Raw genomic sequence first — 27,643 nt, 5'->3', positions numbered from 1 at the left:
GAGAATATTGATCTATTGTCTAGAATAGTTACAGGTAAAAAGAGAGATACTATGAATATTATTTTTTAGAAAAATCCATTCCATACAATCTTCCTTACAATACCGGTAAGTCTTTAAGGTTCAAAATCAAGATTGGCTGTCTGTTCTTCCAATCCATGTCAAAATAGAACATGCTCACCAAACAAAGGAAACCCACTATAAATATGTTAGAAAATCACCACTGTAGATTCTGAGTAACCTGAACATGCATGTAATCCCAGATGGTTGTGTGATGACCCTATGATTCTGCATAGGTCCTATGGGGATCCTGTGTGCAGTAGACTTTTTGAGGAAAAGCAACTTGATTATGAAATTTGTTATGGCCTTATTGTTCTTGATATGTGCAAACAAAATGATATTTCACAACTAGGTCCCAAGACTTCCATGTATGAGAAATACCTAAGAACTTTCTGAGAAAGTGGCCATAACAAACTTTGACCAATAAGTCCACAATGGCCATAATGTTCATCTTATATAATGTATCATCTGCCATTTTTGATACTCCAGGGGTTACATTCACTTTCACACTCTATACCCCCATCCTCAATACTCCAAGGGATACACTTCCACCCTCTATACCCCCATCCTCAATACTCCAAGGGTTACTTCACTTTCACCCTATATACCCCCATCCTCAATACTCCAAGGGATACACTTTCACCCTGTATACCCCCATCCTCAAAACTCCAAGGGTTACTTCACTTTCACCCTCTATACCCCCATCCTCAATACTCCAAGGGTTACTTCACTTTCACCCTATATACCCCCATCCTCAATACTCCAAGGGATACACTTCCACCCTGTATACCCCCATCCTCAAAACTCCAAGGGTTACTTCACTTTCACCCTATATACCCCCATCCTCAATACTCCAAGGGTTACTTCACTTTCACCCTCTATACCCCCATCCTCAATACTCCACAGGTTACTTCACGTCCACCCTCTATACCCCCATCCTCAATACTCCAGGGGTTACACTTTCACCCTCTATACCCCCATCCTCAATACTCCCAAGATTTACTTCACTTTCACCCTCTATACCCCCATCCTTAATACTCCAAGGGTTACACTTTCACCCTCTATACCCCCATCCTCAATACTCCCAAGAGTTACTTCACTTTCACCCTCTATACCCCCATCCTCAATACTCCAGGGGTTACATTCACTTTCACACTCTGAGAAAGTGGCCATAACAAACTTTGACCAATAAGTCCACAATGGCCATAATGTTCATCTTATATAATGTATCATCTGCCATTTTTGATACTCCAGGGGTTACATTCACTTTCACACTCTATACCCCCATCCTCAATACTCCAAGGGATACACTTCCACCCTCTATACCCCCATCCTCAATACTCCAAGGGATACACTTCCACCCTCTATACCCCCATCCTCAATACTCCAAGGGTTACTTCACTTTCACCCTATATACCCCCATCCTCAATACTCCAAGGGATACACTTTCACCCTGTATACCCCCATCCTCAAAACTCCAAGGGTTACTTCACTTTCACCCTCTATACCCCCATCCTCAATACTCCACAGGTTACTTCACGTCCACCCTCTATACCCCCATCCTCAATACTCCAGGGGTTACACTTTCACCCTCTATACCCCCATCCTCAATACTCCCAAGAGTTACTTCACTTTCACCCTCTATACCCCCATCCTCAATACTCCAAGGGTTACATCACTTTCACCCTCTATACCCCCATCCTCAATACTCCAGGGGTTACTTCACTTTCACCCTCTATACCCCCATCCTCAATACTCCAGGGGTTACTTTACTTTCACCCTCTATACCCCCATCCTCAATACTCCAAGGGTTACTTCACTTTCACACTCTATACCCCCATCCTTAATACTCCAGGGGTTACTTCACTTTCACCCTCTATACCCCCATCCTCAATACTCCAAGGGTTACATCACTTTCACCCTCTATACCCCCATCCTCAATACTCCAAGGGTTACATCACTTTCACCCTCTATACCCCCTTCCTCAATACTCCAAGGGTTACTTCACTTTCACCCTCTATACCCCCATCCTTAATACTCCAAGGGTTACTTCACTTTCACCCTCTATACCCCCATCCTCAATACTCCAGGGGTTACATTCACTTTCACCCTCTATACCCCCATCCTTAATACTCCACAGGTTACTTCACTTTCACCCTCTATACCCCCATCCTCAATACTCCAAGGGTTACTTCACTTTCATCCTCTATACCCCCATCCTCAATACTCCAGGGGTTACATTCACTTTCACCCTCTATACCCCCATCCTCAATACTCCAGGGGTTACTTCACTTTCATCCTCTGTCCCCCATCCTCAATACTCCAGGGGTTACTTCACTTTCACCCTCTATACCCCCATCCTCAATACTCCACAGGTTACTTCACTTTCACACTCTATACCCCCATCCTCAATACTCCAGGGGTTACTTCATTTTCATCCTCTATACCCCCATCCTCAATACTCCACAGGTTACTTCACTTTCACCCTCTATACCCCCATCCTCAATACTCCAAGGGTTACTTCACTTTCATCCTCTGTCCCCCCATCCTCAATACTCCAAGGGATACTTCACTTTCACCCTCTATACCCCCATCCTCAATACTCCACAGGTTACTTCACTTTCACACTCTATACCCCCATCCTCAATACTCCACAGGTTACTTCACTTTCACCCTCTATACCCCCATCCTCAATACTCCAGGGGTTACATTCACTTTCACCCTCTATACCCCCATCCTCAATACTCCAAGGGTTACTTCACTTTCATCCTCTATACCCCCATCCTCAATACTCCAGGGGTTACTTCACTTTCACCCTCTATACCCCCATCCTTAATACTCCACAGGTTACTTCACTTTCACCCTCTATACCCCCATCCTCAATACTCCACAGGTTACTTCACTTTCACCCTCTATACCCCCATCCTCAATACTCCCAAGAGTTACTTCACGTCCACCCTCTATACCCCCATCCTCAATACTCCAAGGGTTACTTCACTTTCACACTCTATACCCCCATCCTCAATACTCCAAGGGTTACTTCACTTTAATCCTCTATACCCCCATCCTTAATACTCCAAGTGTTACTTCACTTTCATCCTCTATACCCCCATCCTCAATACTCCAAGGGTTACTTCACTTTCACCCTCTATACCCCCATCCTTAATACTCCAAGGGTTACTTCACTTTCATCCTCTATACCCCCATCCTCAATACTCCAGGGGTTACTTCACTTTCACCCTCTATACCCCCATCCTCAATACTCCAAGTATGACCATCTGAAAACAAAGGACATTTTGTCAATTAGGTCCCACGTGGAACCTGTATGCACAATCTAAGAAACATCTGTCCAGTAGCCATTACAAATTATTTAAAGGCAACTGTTGAAGATTGTGCAGAATAAAAACAGAGTAAAACTAATGCAAATACAATAGGTACATACCTAACACAAGGGAGATCATTTCAATTATCTTGTGATTGAAACAAACATTTTAAGATGGTAGTGATATAGCTTTATCATACCAACCAGTTTTAACATCTTACATCATGAACTAACTAGTTTTATAGAGACATGATGACAAGGGAGGAACCTACATGTAACAAAAGATGACACATGTACAGGTGGTAACTACAGGTAAACAAAGATAATTAAATGTAAAAACAGGTATCTACAAGTTCCTACAGGTATAAACACTATAATAGCTACACATAAATCTTGTCAACCTACTGTATTTCCGAATAATCTAAAACACACCTACAGGTAAACAAATGTTCCCGTAAACACACATACAGCTACAATGACGGAAAGTGTGCCAATTTCCCATGAGTAAAAGAAAGTAATATGGTCGAGTACAGAGGTTGATATAGAGTTATGTGGTCAAGTACAGAGGGTGACAGAGAGTTATTTGGTCGAGTACAGAGGGTGACAGAGAGTTATTTGGTCGAGTACAGAGGGTGACAGAGTTATGTGGTCAAGTACAGAGGGTGACAGAGTTATGTGGTCAAGTACAGAGGGTGACAGAGAGTTATTTGGTCAAGTACAGAGGGTGACAGAGAGTTATGTGGTTGAGTACAGAGGGTGACAGAGTTATGTGGTCAAGTACAGAGGGTGACAGAGTTATGTGGTCAAGTACAGAGGGGAACAGAGAGTTATTTGGTCAAGTACAGAGGGTGACAGAGAGTTATGTGGTTGAGTACAGAGGGTGACAGAGTTATGTGGTCAAGTACAGAGGGTGACAGAGTTATGTGGTCAAGTACAGAGGGGAACAGAGAGTTATTTGGTCAAGTACAGAGGGTGACAGAGAGTTATGTGGTTGAGTACAGAGGGTGACAGAGTTATGTGGTTGAGTACAGAGGGTGACAGAGTTATGTGGTTGAGTACAGAGGGTGACAGAGTTATGTGGTTGAGTACAGAGGGTGACAGAGTTATGTGGTTGAGTACAGAGGGTGACAGATTTATGTGGTCCAGTACAGAGGGTGACAGAGTTATGTGGTCCAGTACAGAGGGTGACAGATAGTTATTTGGTCGAGTACAGAGGGTGACAGAGTTATGTGGTCAAGTACAGAGGGTGACAGAGAGTTATGTGGTCCAGTACAGAGGGTGACAGAGTAATGTGGTCCAGTACAGAGGGTGACAGAGTTATGTGGTCCAGTACAGAGGGTGACAGAGTTATGTGGTCCAGTACAGAGGGTGACAGAGTTATGTGGTCCAGTACAGAGGGTGACAGAGTTATGTGGTCCAGTACAGAGGGTGACAGAGTTATGTGGTCGAGTACAGAGGGTGACAGGGTTATGTGGTCGAGTACAGAGTGTGACAGAGTTATGTGGTCGAGTACAGAGGATGACAGAGTTATGTGGTCGAGTACAGAGGGTGACAGAGTTATGTGGTCCAGTACAGAGGGTGACAGAGTTATTTGGTCAAGTACAGAGGGTGACAGAGTTATGTGGTTGAGTACAGAGGGTGACAGAGTTATGTGGTCCAGTACAGAGGGTGACAGAGTTATGTGGTCCAGTACAGAGGGTGACAGAGAGTTAAGGTATTTTATGGTCCATATACCTGATAATCTAATAACATTCTATTGTTATAATCTATTAATAGCATTTTGTTTTAAAATGAAATAGTAGCATTTATTGTGATAATGTAATAATAGCAGTTTACTGTTTAATGTAATAATAGCATTTTACTGTTATAATATATTTATAGCATTTTGTAATAATCTACAGAAGAACAAGAATGTAGTTAAACTTTATCATCAACATCTTATCAACCATTTTGAATTATTTAGGTAACTACATGTATATAAATTATGGTAGTGATAACGTTGAATCGTTAAAAACAAGTAATAAGACTGATAATTAGTAACATGTATAATATGTGGAAATGTTAGAATGACAGTGTAAATATAAACAGACATGTGAATTGTAGAACATATCACAGCTTTTATATATATGGCTTCTTTATCCGACTAGTGGCAGTAAAATCTGTGTTTATAGATACATCCGACATAACACTCATCTCACTAGTTCATCAACATCCTCCAAACTGATTCACATGATGGCGATACCTTGTGTGATGGACAAGGAATGTTAGTGTATCATAATATACAAACAATATTCTGTAAACCTGACTAAGATTTGGGTTGCTGTCAATTCTAAATTGTATGTGGGTCGCAACTTTTACTACATCACTGTTGAATTTGTAAAATAGATAAATATTTCCCTCTAAGAACAGATATTTCTATACATGGAAAAATGTATGGGAAACGTGCATAAGCAAAATTAAAAAAAATCAAACTTGAAATCTATTCCAATAATCCAGGAACATTCCAGGCATACCAAACTAGTACAGTTAGGTATGTGAGCTACAGTAACTACACTTATAAACTTATAAACACAGTCTTTTGTATAAAATAAATATTAAAAACTTAAACAAATATGAGTACATTTTAGATATTTAGTTGTAGAGACCACCTCCTTCCTGTCTCTTCAGTGGTATTCTGATGACCATCTCTACACCTCTCACATGAGTATTTCAAAGGCAGACTTTAAGATGGCTATGGACAGAGAAAGTATTTATACAACACATATGTCAAAACAAATACTATTCTAAATCATAATTAATATACAACATTGGTGAAATCAGTGTCAAACAAAATCAGTTTCAACTGCCATTTTAGGTATATCTCATGTGATGTGGGAATGTCTTCAAAATGAAAAAGACCACATTTTTATCTTTGTGAGAAATGTAATCCAATTTTTTTCATTTCAAAATGAATCTATAAAGTATCCAAATTAAATTAATGAATTAAGAGATTATTTTCTTTTCTGTACTATTTTTTCTAAGAATATTGCAAAGTTTTCTAATTGTCCACATTATAATTTCTCCTAGGGGGTGTTAGTCCATATAGTTCCAGCCACTTAACACCATCAAAATAGAAAATAAACCTTTCTGACTGAGACAGATAAATTGTTTATAAAGAGAGTAACATAGATGGGACCTATTGTACAGACAATTGGCCAGCTAGCTTTTATGGATCACTATCAAAATCCTTAAACATACTTTTGTAAGAGGCAACATAAAACATAAACAATATATATATATCAGCATGGATTACCAGTCTTATGTGACTATGAATGCATATCGTACCGTAAGTGTGTACACTGGTAAAGCTCCAGAGAAACACGACCATATCGTACCGTAAGTGTGTGCACTGGCAAAGCTCCAGAGAAACACGACCATATCGTACCGTAAGTGTGTGCACTGGCAAAGCTCCAGAGAAACATGACCTTATCGTACCATAAGTGTGTGCACTGGCAAAGCTCCAGAGAAACACGACCATACGTACAAAATCTGAGACAAATTCTTATTTATCACCATACCTATGATAGGGTAGTGATAATTCCAGGCAGCCAAAGCATCAGTGTGAATGTGTTCTAAAATTATATTAACATTCACGGATGTCGGCATCATTTTGAGAATCCTGTTTGACATATTATGTAGAGAATAACAAACTACTATGTAATGATATAGTGTAAATCTTTGGCAGTTTACATTGAGTACAAATATATGACTGTGCACTGGTAATTACCAAGACAGAGAATATCATCTGGGACTTAGAATGATACAAGACAATGGAATGATAATGAACAGATTCTTAAATACAGTTAAACTATTACAGATATACAGGGGAAAATCTAGTCACTGAAGAAGCACAATCCAATCAGAATCATAAATATCATACATAATTATGTTGTCATCAAACTATCAACTGCTTTTAGAAAACATTTTATCTTACAACTCTACACACCACACACACCAGTTTTATCTTTTTTTTCAATGCGTAGGAGAATCGGTGTAACCTACCGTTCGCTACCATATTTATTCAGCGATAAGCTAAATAATTCCATGCCTGGTAATAAGCCCACCCATGGCCATTGTAGTTCATAACAAATGCTATTTCCTTATTTTTCAATAAACTACAGTAATACCAATTCCATTTTTTTATGTTATAAAATTGACAATATTTGTAATACCTATTCCATCTTTTTATTTTATGAAATTGACAATATTTGTAATACCAATTCCATTTTTTTTTTCGTAATGCATAGTTATCTGCTCCTCTGAGCAGGTCATCTGTTTGTGAGAGCAACGTCATAAATTTGCGAGAAACAATGAAATTTCCTCATGTAAACTTATGATGTAACAATCAATACCTGCTCACAAGAGTAGATAACTCTGTATTACAAAAAGATGGAATATGCTAATGATGTAGCATTGAAAATAAAGTTTAATTTGGAAGCAAGATTTTAGAATAACATATTTCAAAACAACATGTGATAAGATGTCAGGAGACTTTTTGAGGCTGCAGTTATACTCCCTGTAAGTATGTATACGATAGATTTCTCGGGTAAATTAATGATGACTGGATAATGGCAATATGAAGTTCAAAGATCTATTTTTAACCACTATTTATCCATTTAATATAAAATGAAAATCATTAACAGTGAAACAATCAGAATGTGATTCACAATGTTAAATTGTATGTAATACATATATATACATGTACATATGAATTGTACATTGAATTTCTGGGACTATTGTTTTTATTGAGTATACAATGATTATATATAGTTTTAAGTCTTGTAGATCTTGTAGAGTCATATAAGCAGCACTGATTCTGAGTAAAGAAGATTCTTCACATTACCTTTTAATGCTTCATTCTCTTTAAACTGTCCTACCATAATGCTATACTAGGCCGATACCCAGAACCCTGCTACATGTACCTATCACCCTAGACTCAAATTCTATACCAGGCCAATACCCAGAACCCTGCTACCTATCACCCTAGACTTGAATTCTATACCAGGTTGATACCCAGAACCCTGCTACCTATCACCCCAGACTCGAATTCTATACCAAGTTGATACCCAGAACCCTGCTGCCTATCACACTAGACTCGAATTCTATACCAGGCCAATACCCAGAACCCTGCTACCTATTACCCCAGACTCGAATTCTGCTTTACAATTAATAGACAACGAACCACTGAACAGAAAATAGGATTGAACACTATTATGTCATTCCAAACCATATTGTGTAATCATTGCATATGTATGCATCTAAAATGTTGCATATTTGTTTTTGGTATGATGGTGGGAAAATAAAATATGGCTATGAGAGCCAGTGTAATGTAGGACATTTTCAAGTGTCTTCATAGGGCAATTGTAAAAAAAGAACTTGATGACAATCTTTTAAACATCATACTTATAAATGTTCAATTAAATGCATTTTGATTGCACCATCCAATCAGAGATCAGAACTGTTAAAAAGAGAGTGATTAATAGCAGGTGTAAACTAAAAAAAAAAATTAAAATTCTACTAATTGAGCACAGTAGTACATAAATAATTTATACAGTCATTGCATCTATCCTCTACCATGTCATTGCACCTGTCATTGCAGCTTTCAATATCTCTTGCACCAGGAATATATACTATTGCGTGATAGGAGAAAATATAAACAACATCGTAAACAAAGTAACACCGTTTGTCATGGTGTCCAGTAACATATGACATCCTGGGACTGTCTAGCACACCGCGGTATAAGATAGAAGGCCTGCCTTCACCTTCACCTATGGTTAGGTTTAATATAAAAGATGAGTATCATTGTGTATATTTCCTTAAAATGTCTGTGGAAGCAGGATCACTTGCTTGGGACACATTGTCTTCTGACGTGAATTCCTGACCCTGAAAAAACATCAACAGTGTTAGCCCAACGATTATCACAGATACAACAGGTATTCAACATAATCCTACCACCACTATCACATATACAACAGGTATTCAACATAATCCTACCACCACTATCACATATACAACAGGTATTCAACATAATCTTACCACCACTATCACAGGTACAACAGGTATTCAACATAATCTTACCACCACTATCACATATACAACAGGTATTCAACATAATCCTACCACCACTATCACAGGTACAACAGGTATTCAACATAATCTTACCACCACTATCACAGGTACAACAGGTATTCAACATAATCCTATCACCTCTATCACAGATACAACAGGTATTCAACATAATCCTACCAACACTTAATGTGTTATACAAGTATAACAACTATTACTGAGGGTAAACTGACCAGACATCACCTTTAATAGAGAAATCAGGAACAATATAGGTCTAGTAAAACCATTTTGTCAATGAATACTGATTGTTATTATAAAAGGAAATTTTACCTGTTCTATTTTCTCATCCAGCATTTTGAAAAATTCTATCTGGCTATTTGTTACTCTGAAAAGACAAAAACAAGGAATATGTTTACCTTATCATACTTAATACCCCAAAGCTCCCTCTTTACTAACATTGTAGCGACTTTAAAAAAAGAGTGAACATACTATCCTATACTTTTCACAGCTTTATGATTCCATCAACATAACCTTGGAAGCTGTTTATAACACTTAGGTACTGTGGCTGGCCAGGTTGATAACACTTTTGTTGAATGTAAAGGTTAATATCAATTCTGATGAATATTGGTACACATGTATATGCTGGCTGGTCCAATATCTATCCCTGAATTCCTAAAGCTAACTATTAGCTACAAATATCTTAGTAACCTTCATACTGTGATAAATGATATGCAATAACGACGAAATTGATTACCGTATAAATTGATTTTGGCCATCTCCTGTCTTTTCTTTCATACCAAGGCTACCACGTGTTATTTCATTCTGAAAAAAAAATGTATTTCCCCCATCATTCACAGATCCAAGATTTCTCTGTCAGCCTAGGGTGTGATTTCTGTCATGTCACCCCTAAGGTGTGATTTATATGTCACCCCAAGGGTGTGATTTCTGTGTCACCTCTAGGGTGTTATTTCTCTGTCACCCTAGGGTGTGATTTCTATGTCACTCTTAAGGTGTGATTTCTGTGTCACCCTTAAGGTGTGATTTCTTTGTCACCCTAGGGTGTGATTTCTATGTCACCCCAAGGGTGTGATTTATATGTCACCCCAAGGGTGTGATTTATATGTCACCCCAAGGGTGTGATTTCTTTGTCACCTCTAGGGTGTGATTTCTATGTCACCCTTAAGGTGTGATTTCTGTGTCACCCTTAAGGTGTGATTTCTTTGTCACCTCTAGAGTGTGATTTCTCTCGTTAACCCCAGGGGTATGATTGCATGTGCTGATATCAACATTGTATTACATTACAATAAGTATGTTTTTTGTTAATATGTGAATAACTGCACCCTGCATGAATAAAATAGTATGATTTAAAAAACAAGAGGCCCAATGGGCCTGTATCGCTCACCTGGCTCTACAGCAACTTTGAAGTTGATTGAGGTCATTTCTACAGATACTATGCTGATTATCATAGTAAGCTAGGTTTATTCATATTAATAAATTTTCTAGTCCACCATTCCAGCATTTTATTGGCCTAATATCTGGTCTAGGAGGCTCTTGGCTATCGCAAAATTATTGTTTACAGATTTAAGCCGATTTCACCCCTGTGACCTTAAAAGTAGGTCAAGGGTCATTGATTTGAACAAACTTTGTAGCCCTTCACCCCAGCATGCTACAGGCCCAATATCAAGTCCCTGGGCCTCTTGGTTATTAAGAAGAAGTTATTTGAAGAATGTAGCCTATTTGACCAATATGACCTTAAGTGAAGGTCAAGGCAATTCTTTGAACAAACTTGGTAGCCCTTTACCCTAGCATGCTACAGGCCCAATATCAAGTCTCTTGGCCTCTTGGTTAATGAGAAGAAGTCGTTTGAAGATTATAGCCTATTTGACCCATTCGACCTTGAATGAAGGTCAAGGTCATTTATTTGAACAAACTTTGTAGCCCTTCACCCCAGCATGCTACAGGCCCAATATCAAGTCCCTGGGCCTCTTGATTATTGAGAAGAAGTCATTTGAAGATTATAGCCTATTTGACAAATGTGACCTTGAATGAAGGTTAAGGTCATTTATTTGAACAAACTTTGTAGCCCCTCACCCCAGCATGCTACAGGATCAATATCAAGTCGCTGGGCCTCTTGGTTATTGAGAGGAAGTCGTTTGAAGATTATAGCCTATTTGACAAATGTGACCTTGAATGAAGGTCAATGTCATTTATTTGAACAAACTTTGTAGCCCCTCACCCCAGCATGCTACAGGATCAATATCAAGTCGCTGGGCCTCTTGGTTATTGAGAGGAAGTCGTTTGAAGATTATAGCCTATTTGACAAATGTGACCTTGAATGAAGGTCAAGGTCAATTATTTTAACAAACTTGGTAGCCCTTCATCCCAGTATGCTACAGGCCCAATATGAAGTTCCTGGGCCTCTTGGTTATTGAGAAGAAGTTGTTTAAATGAACAAGAGATCCCAGAGGGATCTTGGCGCCCACCATTGAATGATCTTTATAGGTTCCATGTCAGATTGATCTTTTCTCTACTTTTCCCTTCCTCTAAGTCTTACTAATCTGCGTAAATTCAGAAACAGCCCTCTAGTACTTTTCAAACAAGGGGAACCTATATATAAAATTTAAGATTTAGCGATAATGACTGTCTGTTGTTTTCTGATTGGTCCCAAAATGCAACACCAGGGACCAAGGGGTCCCTACATATGAAATTTGAGAAAGATCCCTTCAGTACCTTCTGTAAAATAGCGATAACAAACTTCAATTGTCAAAATACAAGATGGCTACCTGTCGGCCATGTTGTTTTACGATTAGTCTCAAAATGCAATATGCATAACTAGGCACCAAGGGGAACCTATATATGAAATTTGAGAAAGATCCCTTCAGTAATTTCTCAGAAATAGCGATAACAAACTTCAATTGTCAAAATCCAAGATGGCTGCCTGTCGGCCATGTTGTTTTCTGATAGGTCTCAAAATGCAATATGCATAACTAGGCACCAAGGGAAACCTACATATGAAATTTGAGAAAGATCCCTTCAGTACTTTCTCAGAAATAGCGATAACAAACTTCAATTGTCAAAATCCAAGATGGCTGCCTGTCGGCCATGTTGTTTTCCGATAGGTCTCAAAATGCAATATGCATAACTAGGCACCAAGGGAAACCTACATATGATATTTGAGAAAGATCCCTTCAGTACTTTCTCAGAAATAGCGATAACAAACTTCAATTATCAAAATCCAAGATGGCTGCCTGTCGGCCATGTTGTTTTCCGATTGGTCTTAAAATGTAATATGCATAACTAGGCACATAGGGGAGCCTACATATGAAATTTGAGAAAGATCCCTTCAGTACTTTCTCAGAAATAGCGATAACAAACTTCAATTGTCAAAATCCAAGATGGCTGCCTGTCGGCCATGTTGTTTTACGATTGGTCTCAAAATGCAATATGCATAACTAGGCACCAAGGGGAACCCACATATGAAATTTGAGAAAGATCCCTTCAGTACTTTCTGAGGATTAGCGATAACAAGAATTGTTTACGGACGGACGGAGGGACGGACGGACGGACGGACGGAGGGACGGACGGACGGACCACGGACCACGGACGCAGGGCGATTTGAATAGCCCACCATCTGATGATGGTGGGCTAAAAAGTTGACGCCGGACGGCCGGACGAACGACGGACGCCGCACCATGGCATAAGCTCACTTGCCCTTAGGGCAGGTGAGCTAATAATCATCCCCTGCATGAGGACATGAGAAATCTCCAACCTGAGGGGGGGGGGGGGGGGGGGGGGGGTATTCTTAGTTGTCTAACCAATAAGGCTGTACCTGCCTCTGATTAGACAACTATGATGACATCACCTCTCAGATTGGAGATTTCTCTATCACACCCTGAAGAAAGGGGAAGATTAAAATACAAGGTGATAAAAGTTCAAAGTTGCCCCACAACCTTTACAAAATAACAGTTATTCACACAGCTGGTCTACAAATTTAAATAACACCCAAGCATCAGTACAGAAGATCTTATAGTTCTCAGGTAAAGTGTTTTAAAGTTTTTAATATTTCTCATTTGATCCTTTTGATTAATATTATATCATTTGTATATAAGTGTTATGAAGATTAGGTACAATTTTAGTATAATTTAATGTCTTATAACAAATTTCTACAGAAGCCATTTCTAACTGAAACCTTATCCCTTACTTTCTACTAAAGCCATGCAATTTTCTTTTTAACATGCCCCTTATCCAAAATTTCTACCAAAGACATTTCTTATTTGATAACCTTATCCCAAGGTTTTACTCAACCCAAGTTTTGAATACTTTGGTTAACCGCTTACAGGAATAACTTTTTCTTCGTTGACAGTCACTTTAATTTCTGTCTGTAAAGTTTGTAAGACAGTTCCATTGTTATGGGCTGGTGTGGAACGCCGTGACTTGAGCACCCCAGACTCCACTTCCTGTCCTCTCTTACTAACAACAGTAGGAACAGGCCGGTCAATCGTCACTTCAGAATGGCCCTTCTTCTCTACTGTCAAAATACAACACTTGTATCAGGCAAACAAATATCTGCTGTGAAGTATACACCACTGAATTTCAATTAAATCAATTGTGGAATAATATGCTGTGATGAATTTTGTGTCTAATTATTAGTGATGTTCTAATAAATCAATTTAATTGGTCAGTTGTTTTACCTCTGACTAGGAATGATTTATCATGATTTACTGTGACTGACCATGGTATAATATAGTAACTTTCATGAGTAACTGAGATTTACAGCAGACAGAAAAGTGATTAAATAAACTAAGTTACTGATAAATTTACACCAAAATGCATTAAAACTATTTTCAAAACAGCTAGATACCTTAAAACATACCTACCATTTCCCCCCATACTGATGGATATTTTTGTAGATATTTCCCTTTCATTTCATGTTTGATCATACAAATGAAATCCGTGAAAGATCTCTCAAGAGCTTTCTGACAATTAAGAGATAACAAACTAATACTAGCTATGTAAGGACTGAGGAAAGCCTTAACTTGTACAGACTTCTCATACTTGTTGGCTGTTTTGTTGTCCTAATCAAGCTCCAAATTGAACAGGTACAACTAGGGACAAAATACCTTTCAATACCTCTCAAGTAATAGTGATAACAGCTATTGTTTACATATGGACAGATGGATCAGATGGATGAGGAACCACAGACAAAAGGCGATTTGAACAGCCTAGCATCTGATGGTGGTGTATGCATGTAGCTTCATAGAACAAAACATAACGAGTTTACTTGATATTCCTAAAGCAATACTGTACAAAACCCCTTTGTAACTGCCCTGGTAAAAATATCAACAGTGACCTTGACCTTGATCCAAAATCCCTGAAACTTGAACTTGTCCAAGATATTATGGTCCTTTATCATTGTGTAAAGTTTGATCAAAACCCCTCAAGGAATGATCAATGCCGCTAGCTAGAGTGCTGACGACAAACTTTGGTATTACATTCATACTTATAAGACAGACCCCCCCCCCCCCCCCCCCCCCCCCCCCCCTACTCTTACAGAAGAGAAAATTTGACTAGTAAGAACACTTAGCAGGTCATAGAGACTATCAACTACTGTGTTATGGACACTGATGGAGTTTCTGTGTCTTACTGTTTGTCTTTTTCTTCTCCTTGGACGTTTTGTTTCGTTTAGCTTTAGAGTCGGAGTCCATGTCCGTCATGCTACTTTCCCTGGAGTGATGCTTGCTTCTACCGCACCCCATTTCTCCTTTGGGTAGCAACATGGAGTAAGCTGACACGTTCTATATATACCTCCTGTCACCGAACCCTCTGTAAAGCACACATTATCTCCCCTTGTCTGGCACTAGGAGGTGTTTTAATTACAGCCTCATTTTGAGATAAAATCTTCAGCGATAAGGGATTTTCAGGAGGCAATCATGGTAAAATCTTGCCTTGTTTTTGTATGTCTTGGTGAAATCTGTAAAGAGAAATATCTTCAGGTAACTCTGTAGTCACTCTTTATATCGCTGTCTCGTTTATACAGTTTTATTACATCAGTGATTTCATATCTCCCAAAACGAGAACAGCCCATCCTCATACTAACTGAATTACAATTTACAGAAAGCAGAAATATAAAACTTACAAATAACCTACAATAAAATAGACTTTAGGCGGATAACTTCATTTTGAAAAAAATATCAATTTCCACAAATATTGATTTGGAAATATGAAAGAAATCATTTACACGTATTGAAAGTGATATGTGAAGATGATCTATTGAAATACAGAGTTTTATTTACCAAACATACATTTACAGCAAAACATATCACAGACTGCCTATGTAACCATGGCAACGTGACTAAGCTGTGATGAGCCTACAGCACACTCCACATAGACCTACCATAACGGGCTTTCATCAAATCAAAGAGAGATAATTTGGAGGACTGAGACAAATGAAGCACCTTTGCCTACTATTGTTGGGGTCCTTGTAGCACTAACTACATCAATTATGTACCTCCTTCCGGCTTAAAATCAATAGTTGCCTCTAAAAAAAATTTTTTTTGTACCAAGTAATCTTTCAAATTTTGTAGTATTACGGTAAGTGAGGGCTTTTCTATGTAGGCAAATTTGTATAGGAATGAATCATTTTGTACACACCACCTGTTCTATATCACGTTAAAGGGAAACTGAACAAACACCTGTAACATTGGACGTTCAAATATATATTGATTGTGAAATCAATGATATTGGGGACAAACATTCAATGCTACATTGTACTGTGACTAGTGCTACTCAGATTTTCAGAGTAGAGAACATTTAACATTAACATATATCAGCTAGGGTCTACATTGCTATCTTTTGGTCCCTCTGGAGCATGATGGGTGGGGCCAAATAAGGGAAATAAAGGTTGTTCCTTTCAATCGTAATTATAGTCCTGAACAACTGAATGGATTTTGACCAAATTTAGTCAGAGCTTAGCATTGTTGGAGAAAGAGCAACAAGTTTTGCTTAAATGAAAACTCTGGTCTCCCTAAACAGGAAGGGTAGGGCCCAATATGGGAAATAGAGGCAAGACCTTTATAGCTCTACTAATCATAAAGGACTACTGAATTTTGATTTTGTTCTGGAGCATGATTGAATGGAGGGTGTTGTTCCTCTGGGTTTTGAGGGTAGGGGCCAATAGTGGAAATAGAGGTAACACTTTAAATTGCTACTTTCCCTGAACAACTGAATGGATTTTGTTCAAATTTGGTCTGATGCATTATTATAGTGTAAAACAACAGAACAGAGAAGTCAAGATTGGGTATATTATTGATGTTGAATGCTTTTCAAATGAATTTGCTTTTTATCACTTTTGAAACTAGAAAGCTAAATGCTATTTAAAGAAAAGTTTTCACTTTTTAATTCCTTGCATGGTACTGAGAGATGGATCCAAAACAGGATAAATATTTGTAATATCACTTTATCCAGGTGAACTGTGATTCAGACATTTCACAGTAGATAATATTAACCTACCATGCTGTGTTATTTTTATTAAAGTAGTGAATATTTCACGGTAGATCAATCAATATATATTAACAAACCACTATCTATTTCTGTGTATACTAAATCAGAAGATTTACCAAAAGTAGTCATTAAGTTGTTATATTAAATAAACTTGAGAGTATATGTAATATCCTGTTTAAGTGGACAAGGATATATATCTTCCCAAAGATGTGTACATGTTCATCTATATATTATTGAAAATTTTAATTTCTTGGAACATCTGAACACTTTAAGAGTAAAGGATATTCTGTCGACAGTAAATAAGCACATTAATGTTGTATCATATCCTATATTAGGGAGCTCGAGGTCGGGTGGTACAGTTGTATCACACTAGTCTTTCACCTATATATATATATACAGTGTATATATATATAGCTTATAATTAAGGTGGCCAGGGTTTGATTCCCTGACCGGAGGTGAAAAGGTACAAGAAACCTGCCTCATCATGACCACATGGGTTTTCTCTGTGTACTCTGGTTTCTTCTCATAGTACAAGATATCGATGTGTGGTATAAACTGAATGTTATTCAACAGTTGTAATAATAACTTCATGCCTTAGGAGTTGAATAACACCCATCCATTGTGGTAGAAATTGAGTTTATTACATCCAGAATTATAATCCTTTAATTGATATGCTCCAAATTCTTAGCTTAAAATATACTACCTCGGTAGTTGCTGTAACAGGAACAGATGTAAATGACCTACAATGTTTCTCTACAAATATTGACACTACCACAACAAATACATACATACACAGATAATAGTCTTTACTTCTCTTCAGAATCAACAAAACCTTCAATGAGTTTCAGCTTTAAGTTGAGCATGATTTTGATTAATTTATCTTAATACTGTGGATTATTAGGACAAAAGGAAACTATCACCAAGAGAACCTTAAAAAGCAAAATACATGTATAAGTTAATGGAAGCAAGAGGTCCAAGAGGCCTGTACCATTCATGTACATCTTATGAAGTGAACTCTTTCTTGTGCAGAATCTGGCTATTCCAGAGGGTATGTGTACTTATAAAGCTGTTTAATAATTTTCTGAGCTATTGTTTTTGTTCTTTGTACAGGGATATTTTTATGAAATGAGATACTGCATTGTTGCTAACATATGGTAAATCCAGGGATGAAGTATTTGTTTTACATGTAAAAATCAGTTCAACATGCTTAGTTGCATAGCATTCTCGACTGTCCAGTGAACACACAGCATGACAAGTCAACCCCAATCACCCAGAAATGACCTGACGACGTCATACTTCAACTGCTCTATCTGAAGAATGTCTACAGGTATGTTAATTAATCACCTGTGAACTAGATACTGGACATGAAATCCCAGTCTAACACAAGTTGCCGAGCTGACTGGTAGATATATACTCGCTAGGGATAAATCAAACTTAAATTAATACTACTACACTATGTCATATGACCCTAGGACTTTTCGGGATTGAGAGGAACTTGTTTATTATAAAGGAAACATTCATACAGGAAGGGTAATAGAGGACAAAGCCCACTGTATCACAGCTAGCATATCAAAAAGTAAACTACATACAATGTATATGGGATTTCTTTATTCACTGTTGTTTCAGTTGCCATCTTTTGCTGTATATCAACCTGCTTTAGCATAAAAACCAGGAACCTGGTATTATAATTCCCCAAAGAATCTGGTATCACCACTCATGCCAAACTGGCCTATATGCAGGACAACATGCACAGGTAGTCCTTCAGTATAAATATATTTCAATTAAGCAAAGTGCCTGCCTTAAGCTGGTGTCTGGTCAGCCTATCTGGTGCCCTGAGTGAGGAGCACAAATTGAGGGTCCATGGCAGAAGACACCACATATTATAGTCATAATACCACAGACTTTGGGAAGTTAGCGAACTTAATAGGCACCTGCACAGACACAGAATAGGGTGAAAAATATACTGCAAATTTCTATTACAAGAACCCTTTACTTGATGCCTAGAAAACTTTTTTTTACATCAAGTATTTTTTTTACATTAATTATTGTAACTGTTGGGTTTAAAGGACATACCCCAATACCTGCACACTTTAATGGATCTGTTGTCAAGCTAGAGTGAAGCCAAAATGAAGTATTTCTGTGGTCTCATTAAATGATTTCAGTATAACCTCGATAACTCAAAGTTTGCCTGATTGGTAGGGTATAACATCGCATTTTACACGGGCTCTTTATTGAAGGCAAAAGGCAATTTCCTTTTCTCTGGAAACTTAACACAATCTACAGTAGTGTTTGGCATGTCCCTGGGATTATTAGACAGTCAAGCAATCTTCACTGATATATTGTACTCTAAACACTCATGTCAGTTAATAGCGCAGCACATTCAAACGGAAAAATAACCATGAGCAAACTTGGGTTCATGGCTACAGTTGTAGTACTACCCAAGCTAGTCTTTAACTTACAATGTTTATATATGTACAGCTGGTCATTTTCCCTTGGCTTAAATTTTAAGATTTAAAACAAAATTACTAAATTAAATTGACACCAATTTTTATGACCTGAACTTTAGATGTTACCATTTCTTTGAATAAACTTTATTTTAAAACGTGATATTTCAGTGACTCTATCATCTTCATCAGACAAATTATGACCAGTGTAGCGTATGTACAATGAGATGTAGCGTATGTACAATGAGATGTAGCGTATGTACAATGAGATGTAGCGTATGTACAATGAGATGTAGCGTATGTACAATGAGATGTTATTTGTGTACAAATCAAATTTACACATCTTTTCATTGATAGACCTATGTACACTGGGTGTATGTGTTCTATAATATCTGTATCTGTCATAGAACTGGGGAAATGTACATGTAGTGTGTTTGGGTGTCCTATAATATCTGTATCTGTGTCACAGAACTGTGGAATGTACATGTAGTATATATATGGGTGTTATATAATATCTGTTTCCCTCACAGAACTGTGGAATGTACATGTAGAATATATGGGTGTTATATAATATCTGTTTCCCTCCCAGAATTGAGGAATTGTACGTTGTATGTTTGGATGTAATAACTATAGATCTGTATCCTTAACAGGACTAGGGAAAGTGTATCTTTGTGAGCTGTTGGTATGGAACATAATTTGTGAAGCCTCCTAAGCATGTATGGACATAGGACTTGGTACTACTACCAGACACACTGGTCTAAAATCAATAGTCAGATCTAAGACAGGAAACAATGCTTCTCTAACATACTGGGGTTTTTTTCCAGCTAGATATAGCACGTCAGTAGTGATGTGTTCCTAAAGTGGCTTGGTTAGCCACCATCTGATACTGGACATTCTTGTACAGTAGTCCAAAACTGACTAAATCTTATATAGGTATAAATTATATCTGGAAACTGGTGAAGATAACAGGCCCCATATATACTAAACTGACTAATGTAAACCCCACCTGTAGGTGATGTAAGTCAAATTCATTAATGATGGATCTTTCTTGGAAGAGGTAATCTAATCGTTCTGTTGTTGACATTTTGTGGCAAAAATGTTTATAAAATATAACAATAAGTTCTATTTCTAACAAATCAGTGTTTTCTCTATATATAATTATCTAGTATGTATTTTACTGCCCATCTGACCATATCCAGGAAGCTGGCCTGTCAATCGTAACTATTTGAGTCGACAGATTGCTATACTATTATGTACATATGTATTAGGTAGAATGGCTAAATATAGGTGTCAATCTACCCCCATAAAGACATGAACAGTCCACTCTGTCCAACTGGATGTATGCACAGTTCTTCTTCAGGAAGACTGGAGGCTACAATAATGAAATTGCTATGTGTATCAAATGTTTCAAGAAACTGCCACAAAAAGATGTTCATAATTATATACCATATAAATGTATAAGGTTGATTCTTTTCCCCCAATAATTGCAGTGTTGAAAATACTCACTGATTATAAATAGATCACCACACCTATTTCTATTGTTACTTGATAACTATATAACAAAAATAATCTCCCAGTCTGGGATCTGCCACTTGATACAGATAACTAACATTTCACCTTCTGATTCTAAACATTTGACATTTGGACTTCAAAACCAATAATAAGGAAGCAACTATACCTTATACATATACTATGATGTGACTCTTGTTTCCTTCCACCTCTCCATGTTTGCTGGGCTAATATAAATGTAAAGACAAGAATATTATTCATATATTAGCTTTGATTTAATTTATTCAAACCTCGCCCACTGTACATGTATATAAAGCTAACAGCCAGGGTCAACATCGTTAATCCATATTGTCCTTGACTTTTGATCCAAATGACCTTGACCTTAGACCTAGTGACCTTGATATTTGTTTAATTCTAACAATTTTTGCTTCATAATGTCATAAGAATATATTCATCAGTGTAAGGATAAAAACAAAAAAGACCTTTTAGCCTGATGTCCTTGACCTTTGACCTTGATTATTGATCACGTCAGTATATAATTATATATTTTTGTAAACTGAACATCCTGGCCAAATTTCATGTAAACCAATCTATAAATACTAAAGTTAACAGCTGAAAACTAAATTTGTGGATGGATAGACAAACAGATGGACAGTCTGAAGGAGAGACACAGAGTGATTACTCTAGCTAGGGCACCAGTATCTCCAATATTGGGAACTGATCATGATTACGACAAAATCTTGTCATATCTACAAGATTTCAAATTAGTCAAATTTCCCATATTGGACAAGATTTTGCCACAGTACTAGTGGTACCAGACCCACTGTTTATATGAAATAATTTTCCCTTAGCCCAAAGATGATTCAATCTGACTGTTTGGACAAAATGGATTCCTGCCATTGAATTGAAACAGAAGGATTTAAAAGAATTTGCAATATTACTTCTATTGGGCCCCACTCTTCAGTCCCCTGGGGGTCAGCCCCACCATTTGTACACATTTCAATCCTCACCACCTAGGGATGCTTCCAGCCAAATATGAGCAATATCCCAGTGCAGTTTTAGAGAAGCTGTTTACAGCAATATACCTAATTTGCCCCCGTTTGATCCTGCCCCTCAGCCTCCTGGGGAGGTCATCTCCTACATTTATATAATTTTTAGGTGCTGTGAAACAGCAACCTTAAGCAGTCATCACCAAATTTCGCTAGAACAAATTCATACGGAACTCTTGGGGGAATCAAATGTCGCCTTTTTCAATAATAAATCCTGAGGAGTTCAGAATAGGACCGGAAATAATTTTTCCCAAAAAATGCTAACAACACACTAGACAATCTTGTCTCCTTCCGAGAGGTATTTGTTTGTGATAAGTAATATGATTCACACATTTATATGTTTTAAGACATTTGTTTAATCTAAGTTAAAGCTTAAATCTTACACAATAACCTGTTTTATCCCCGAGTGTTCCGAACTCTTTCTGTGAAAATTATTACACTTGCTTCCTGGTTTGTGTGATGGGAGGTAACTCGTATACACTAGTTATGCGACATTGGAAAGTCACCTTGAGCTCTTGGGTTGATAAAAATGGTCCTCGGCCGTCAAATACTGTTTTTAGTCTCTGCTTTTCCAATTGAAAATCAATAAGTGAAATCTCTGATTGTTTTTACATTCGATACTTAAAATGAATGTAGAATACTTCCGATTGGTTCGTCATTTCCGAGAAATAGGCCACACAAAAATGGCCATGCTGGTTGAGTTGAAGTAATTATGAGGCGAAACCTAACATTAGGCTTAGCTTGTTTCCGTATCAAGAGTTTCTGATAGCAATAAAGAAGTTGCATGTTTTAAATCAGTCGATAGAGAATTGCTTGCACAAAGTATATAACATGAACGTGCGATTCAACAAGTCACCGGAACAGAAGGTAAGCCAATTCAACGGGAACAAATTAGATTTCCAAGACGAGTTTCTTCTAACGAAAGGTGTCAGACCTCTAATTGGGATACAGATCAGTTATTACACAGAGAGAAAAAAAAGTAGTAAATTGAGTACAATTTAAAAACTTAGGAACCAAAATAAACTGGTAGAGTAAATTCACGGGAATCGCGATGTGGTTTATCAAGAAACATGTGGACATCACAGATTAATCGATCTAAGAATTAAACTTAATCATAGTATGCCAATTCAAGTGAGGTTCAAAAACTTAATTCTTCACTGTTCATCACAACTTTAATGCAACCACAGCCTTTTTAAAGTAAATAAATTCCTTAAAATGACATAGGATAAATAATATAATCATCAGTAAAACTTTCAGGAACGCACTAAAAAAAACAATAAAAATGTCTTCTTATTATAAGCCATTTTCTATTCATATATTTCCTTTTCTCCTGTATTTCAATCCATCATCACAGCACCTATGAGTGGCCTTGACACTTTGATTAATTCCCACCACCGAGGGATGCTTCTTATCAGATTAGAATAAATTCCAATCAGTGCTTAAGAAGGTGTTTGAATGATCACAGACCACAGGTATAGCATAAATATAATTACAACACATCTTGGTACTTCAGACAGTGCAGCAGTAAGCTAATAATCAGCATTTCTTCTCTAATAAAATACCACTAACTATTAAAAGATATATCTGTAAATAAGAAAGTTGAAGGTCAACTTAAAAATTTGTCAAGGACATTTACGCTTGTATTTAAACAAGTCTTCGTAGCATTCATTCCAGCATGTCACTGAACCAATATCAATAAATACAAGGTTTCAGTATTATTGACCACTGTGATCTTGAAAGGTCAAGGTCATTCTTTTGAACAAGCTTTGTATAGCTTCATCCCAGCATGATACTGGCCTCTTGCTTAATTATTATTATTATTTCTTTATTTCCTCCAAATTTGAAGAGCAATAGAAATAACACAAAATACACATAAATCTCAAACAACATAGAAAGAAAAGAAAATTCGTTCACACTCAGGTTTACATCCTTACATAGTGATACACGCTTTGACATAAAAACATTATAGAATGATAATAACATGCGCAGTTCACTATATACAACACAAAAATATAACAGGGGCAAATAGAATCGTACGGTGATATTTAATGACATACATTCTATCACTCAAAATAGACAACTTACACTCCTCGTACTACAATATCATCATAGTGTGTGCAATAATACATACAACACACAGCAATGTAAATAGCATCTTGTACACCTTACAAGATAAGTTCAAACAATCAAACAAATACAGTAATCAGACTAGTAGTGAGTTGCACTAATCGTGCAGGCTAATTGTGCAATACAATGCAGTATATCAGGAAAAGTGTAGACAATGTTGGTCAACTAATATAATATATACATGTATATATATCCTGTTTTGATATATCTGTAAATAAGAAAGTTGAAGGTCAACTTAAAAATTTGTCAAGGACATTTATTTAAACAAGTCTTCGTAGCATTCATTCCAGCATGTCACTGAACCAATATCAATAAATACAAGGTTTCAGTATTATTGACCACTGTGATCTTGAAAGGTCAAGGTCATTCTTTTGAACAAGCTTTGTATAGCTTCATCCCAGCATGATACTGGCCTCTTGCTTAATGAGAAGAAGTCCTTCAAAGTCTTTAACACTTTCGACTCCTTTGACCTCAAGTCATTTATTCAAATAAACTAGGCAGCCTTTCACCCTAGCACACTATTGATCCATTATTATGACCCTGTGCCTCACAATTACTGGAAAGAATTGTCACTTAAAGACTTTAGCACCTTAACACTTACGACCATGAAAGTAGGTCAAGTTATTTCATTTGAACAAACTTGGTAGCCCTATATCCCAGCATGCTTATCTTCCAATACCATATGACACTGAGACGGTTGATTATTAAGAAGAAGTTATATTTATAGAGGAAAATGACACCAAATGGAGAGATAGACAATGGCTGAATGTCTAGACATCTAGATTGCTGACAGACAGCTGATGCTCTACCATATGTCATCAGCTCACTGCCTTTCAGACAGCTAAAAATCCTCTAAATATGACATTTTCAACCCCAAAAATATCACTCTTCACGAGAAGCAATTAAAAAAAACATGTCCAATATAATCTTTTTTTTTTTTTTTATAATTTCTTTATTTTCCAAAACACATATATCATTAACAATCAATAATTTTAATATATCACCTGCACACTACTGCAATCATCTTTTAACAATTATCATCACTACTCACAATCATCTTCTTCCTCATCATCCTCATCATATCCTCCTCCTCCTCCTCCTCCTCCTCTTCAAGCATCATCATCATCATCATCATCATCATCCAATCATCATCAGCATCATCATCATCAAAAGTCATCATCCTCATCTGCAATAATCATCCTCGTCCTCACCACCATCATCATCATCATCATCAATCATCATCAATCATCATCAAACATCAATTGTCATCATCATCATCCTCATCATCATCATCATCATAATCATCATCATCATCATTCAATCACCACCATCATCGATATCATCATCATCATCAATCATCAATTGTCATCCTCCTCCTCCTCCTCCTCCTCCTCCTCCTCCTAATCAATCATTCAATCACCATCCTCCTCCTCCTCCTCCTCCTCCTCATCATCATCATAATCATCATCATCATCATTCAATCACCATCATCATCATGTCTAATATAATCATGATAGAACTTGATTCAATTTAATCATGAATTATTTTTTACATTAATTTAAAAGACAATAAAGACCTTATACTTTATCAATTACATGTACTGAAAATCTTTTATTTTGTTTAACCTCCAAATTCTCCAAATTTTTAAATCAGATACCCATATGTCATCTAACTTTATGCCAATTAAGTGTTTCAATAGAAAAGATTCAATAGTGAAATGTCTACTCCGTAGCTTTGTTTAGTTAATAGTTAGTTTATTAGGTTATTTGTTTGAAGTGAGAAGTATGCAGTAAGTCAGTTATTTCATGATTTCTCGTTACTCTGCACTTATTTCACCCTCCCTTCACTCTGTTGTAATAAATCCCTTATTACTCGAAAACCATGCAATAACCTATGCTTAGCTATTACTGCGAAACTTATTACTAGATTCCTGTAGTCATGCCAACAATGACTGATGGAGTATGTCAATAACTAAACAATTTGCGCCCACTTAGCAAGATCGTTACTTGATCCAATGCAATTCTTGGTATCTAGAGGTCAATAGTGATCATGATCAGGTGTCAAAGTCTTCGTTATCTAGTGAGTGTCTATATAGTGATGTCAGGTGTCACAGACTTAGGTATCTAGTGAGGGTCTACAGTGATGTCAGGTGTCACAGACTTAGGTATCTAGTGAGAGTCTACAGAGATGTCAGATGTCACATACCTAGGTATCTAGTGAGTGTCTATAGTGATGTCAGGTGTCATAGACCTAGGTATCTAGTGAGGGTCTACAGTGATGTCAGGTGTCACATACCTAGGTATCTAGTGAGGGTCTACAGTGATGTCAGGTGTCACATACCTAGGTATCTAGTGAGTGTCTATAGTGATGTCAGGTGTCACATACCTAGGTATCTAGTGAGTGTCTACAGTGATGTCAGGTGTCATAGACCTAGGTATCTAGTGAGGGCCTACAGTGATGTCAGGTGTCACAGACTTAGGTATCTAGTGAGGGCCTACAGTGATGTCAGGTGTCATAGACCTAGGTATCTAGTGAGGGCCTACAGTGATGTCAGGTGTCACATACCTAAGTATCTAGTGAGGGTTGACAGTGATGTCAGGTGTAACATACCTAGGTATCTAGTGAGGGCCTACAGTGATGTCAGGTGTCATAGACCTAGGTATCTAGTGAGGGCCTACAGTGATGTCAGATGTCATAGACCTCGGTATCTAATGAGTGTCTACAGTGATGTCAGGTGCCATAGACCTAGGTATCTAGTGAGGGTCTACAGTGATGTCAGGTGTCACATACCTAGGTATCTAGTGAGTGTCTACAGTGATGTCAGGTGTCATAGACCTAGGTATCTAGTGAGGGTCTACAGTGATGTCAGGTGTCACATACCTAGGTATCTAGTGAGAGTCTACAGTGATGTCTGGTGTCACATACATGTACCTAGGTATCTAGTGAGAGTCTACAGTGATGTCTGGTGTCACATACACATACCTAGGTAACTAGTGAGGGTCTACAGTGATACCAGGTGTCAAATACCCCTTCTTACCATTCCATAAGTAGCCCCCTCTCACCATCCTAATATTAGCCCCCTCTTACCATTCCATCAGTAGTCACCCTCTTATAATCATCATCCACACATCAGTCCCCCTCTTATAATCATCATCCCCACATCAGTCCCCTCTTATAATTATCCTCCCCACATTAGTCTCCCTCTTATAATCATCATCCCCACATTAGTCCCTCTCTTAAGATTATCCCCACATCAGTCCCCTCTTATAATTATCCTCCCCACATTAGTCTCCCTCTTATAATTATCCTCCCCACATCAGTCTCCCTCTTATGATTATCCCCACATCAGTCCCCTCTTATAATTATCCTCCCCACATTAGTCCCCCTCTTATAATTATCCTCCCCACATTAGTCTCCCTCTTATAATTATCCTCCCCACATCAGTCCCCCTCTTATAATTATCCTCCCCACATCAGTCCCCCTCTTATGATTATCCCCACATCAGTCCCCTCTTATAATTATCCTCCCCA

At 37.6% G+C, this 27,643-nt stretch overlaps 1 protein-coding gene across 3 annotated transcripts in view; it reads right to left on the bottom strand.

Annotated features, from left to right (window-relative positions):
• Window positions 1–5,996: 5,996 nt before the first annotated feature.
• LOC117318561 overlaps window positions 5,997–27,643 on the bottom strand; it is a 49,822-nt gene continuing 28,175 nt past the window's right edge. The window contains exons 1-6 of one of the 3 annotated variants that reach the window (XM_033873543.1): window positions 21,107–21,164; window positions 15,129–15,455; window positions 13,822–14,012; window positions 10,239–10,306; window positions 9,815–9,869; window positions 5,997–9,301 (exon numbers count right to left, since the gene is read on the bottom strand). In XM_033873543.1, coding sequence (XP_033729434.1) covers window positions 9,218–9,301; window positions 9,815–9,869; window positions 10,239–10,306; window positions 13,822–14,012; window positions 15,129–15,261 — 531 coding nt within the window. In that variant the 5' untranslated portion in view covers window positions 15,262–15,455; window positions 21,107–21,164 and the 3' untranslated portion in view covers window positions 5,997–9,217. Of the gene's footprint in view, window positions 9,302–9,814; window positions 9,870–10,238; window positions 10,307–13,821; window positions 14,013–15,128; window positions 15,456–21,106; window positions 21,165–27,643 lie in introns of those variants that run through there. The other 2 variants (XM_033873535.1, XM_033873548.1) reach the window with 2 other exon arrangements.

The sequence above is a fragment of the Pecten maximus genome, chromosome 2, assembly GCF_902652985.1.
Source record: "Pecten maximus chromosome 2, xPecMax1.1, whole genome shotgun sequence".
NCBI classification, from domain to species: domain Eukaryota; kingdom Metazoa; phylum Mollusca; class Bivalvia; order Pectinida; family Pectinidae; genus Pecten; species Pecten maximus.
This window is presented reverse-complemented; position numbering and strand designations above follow the sequence as displayed.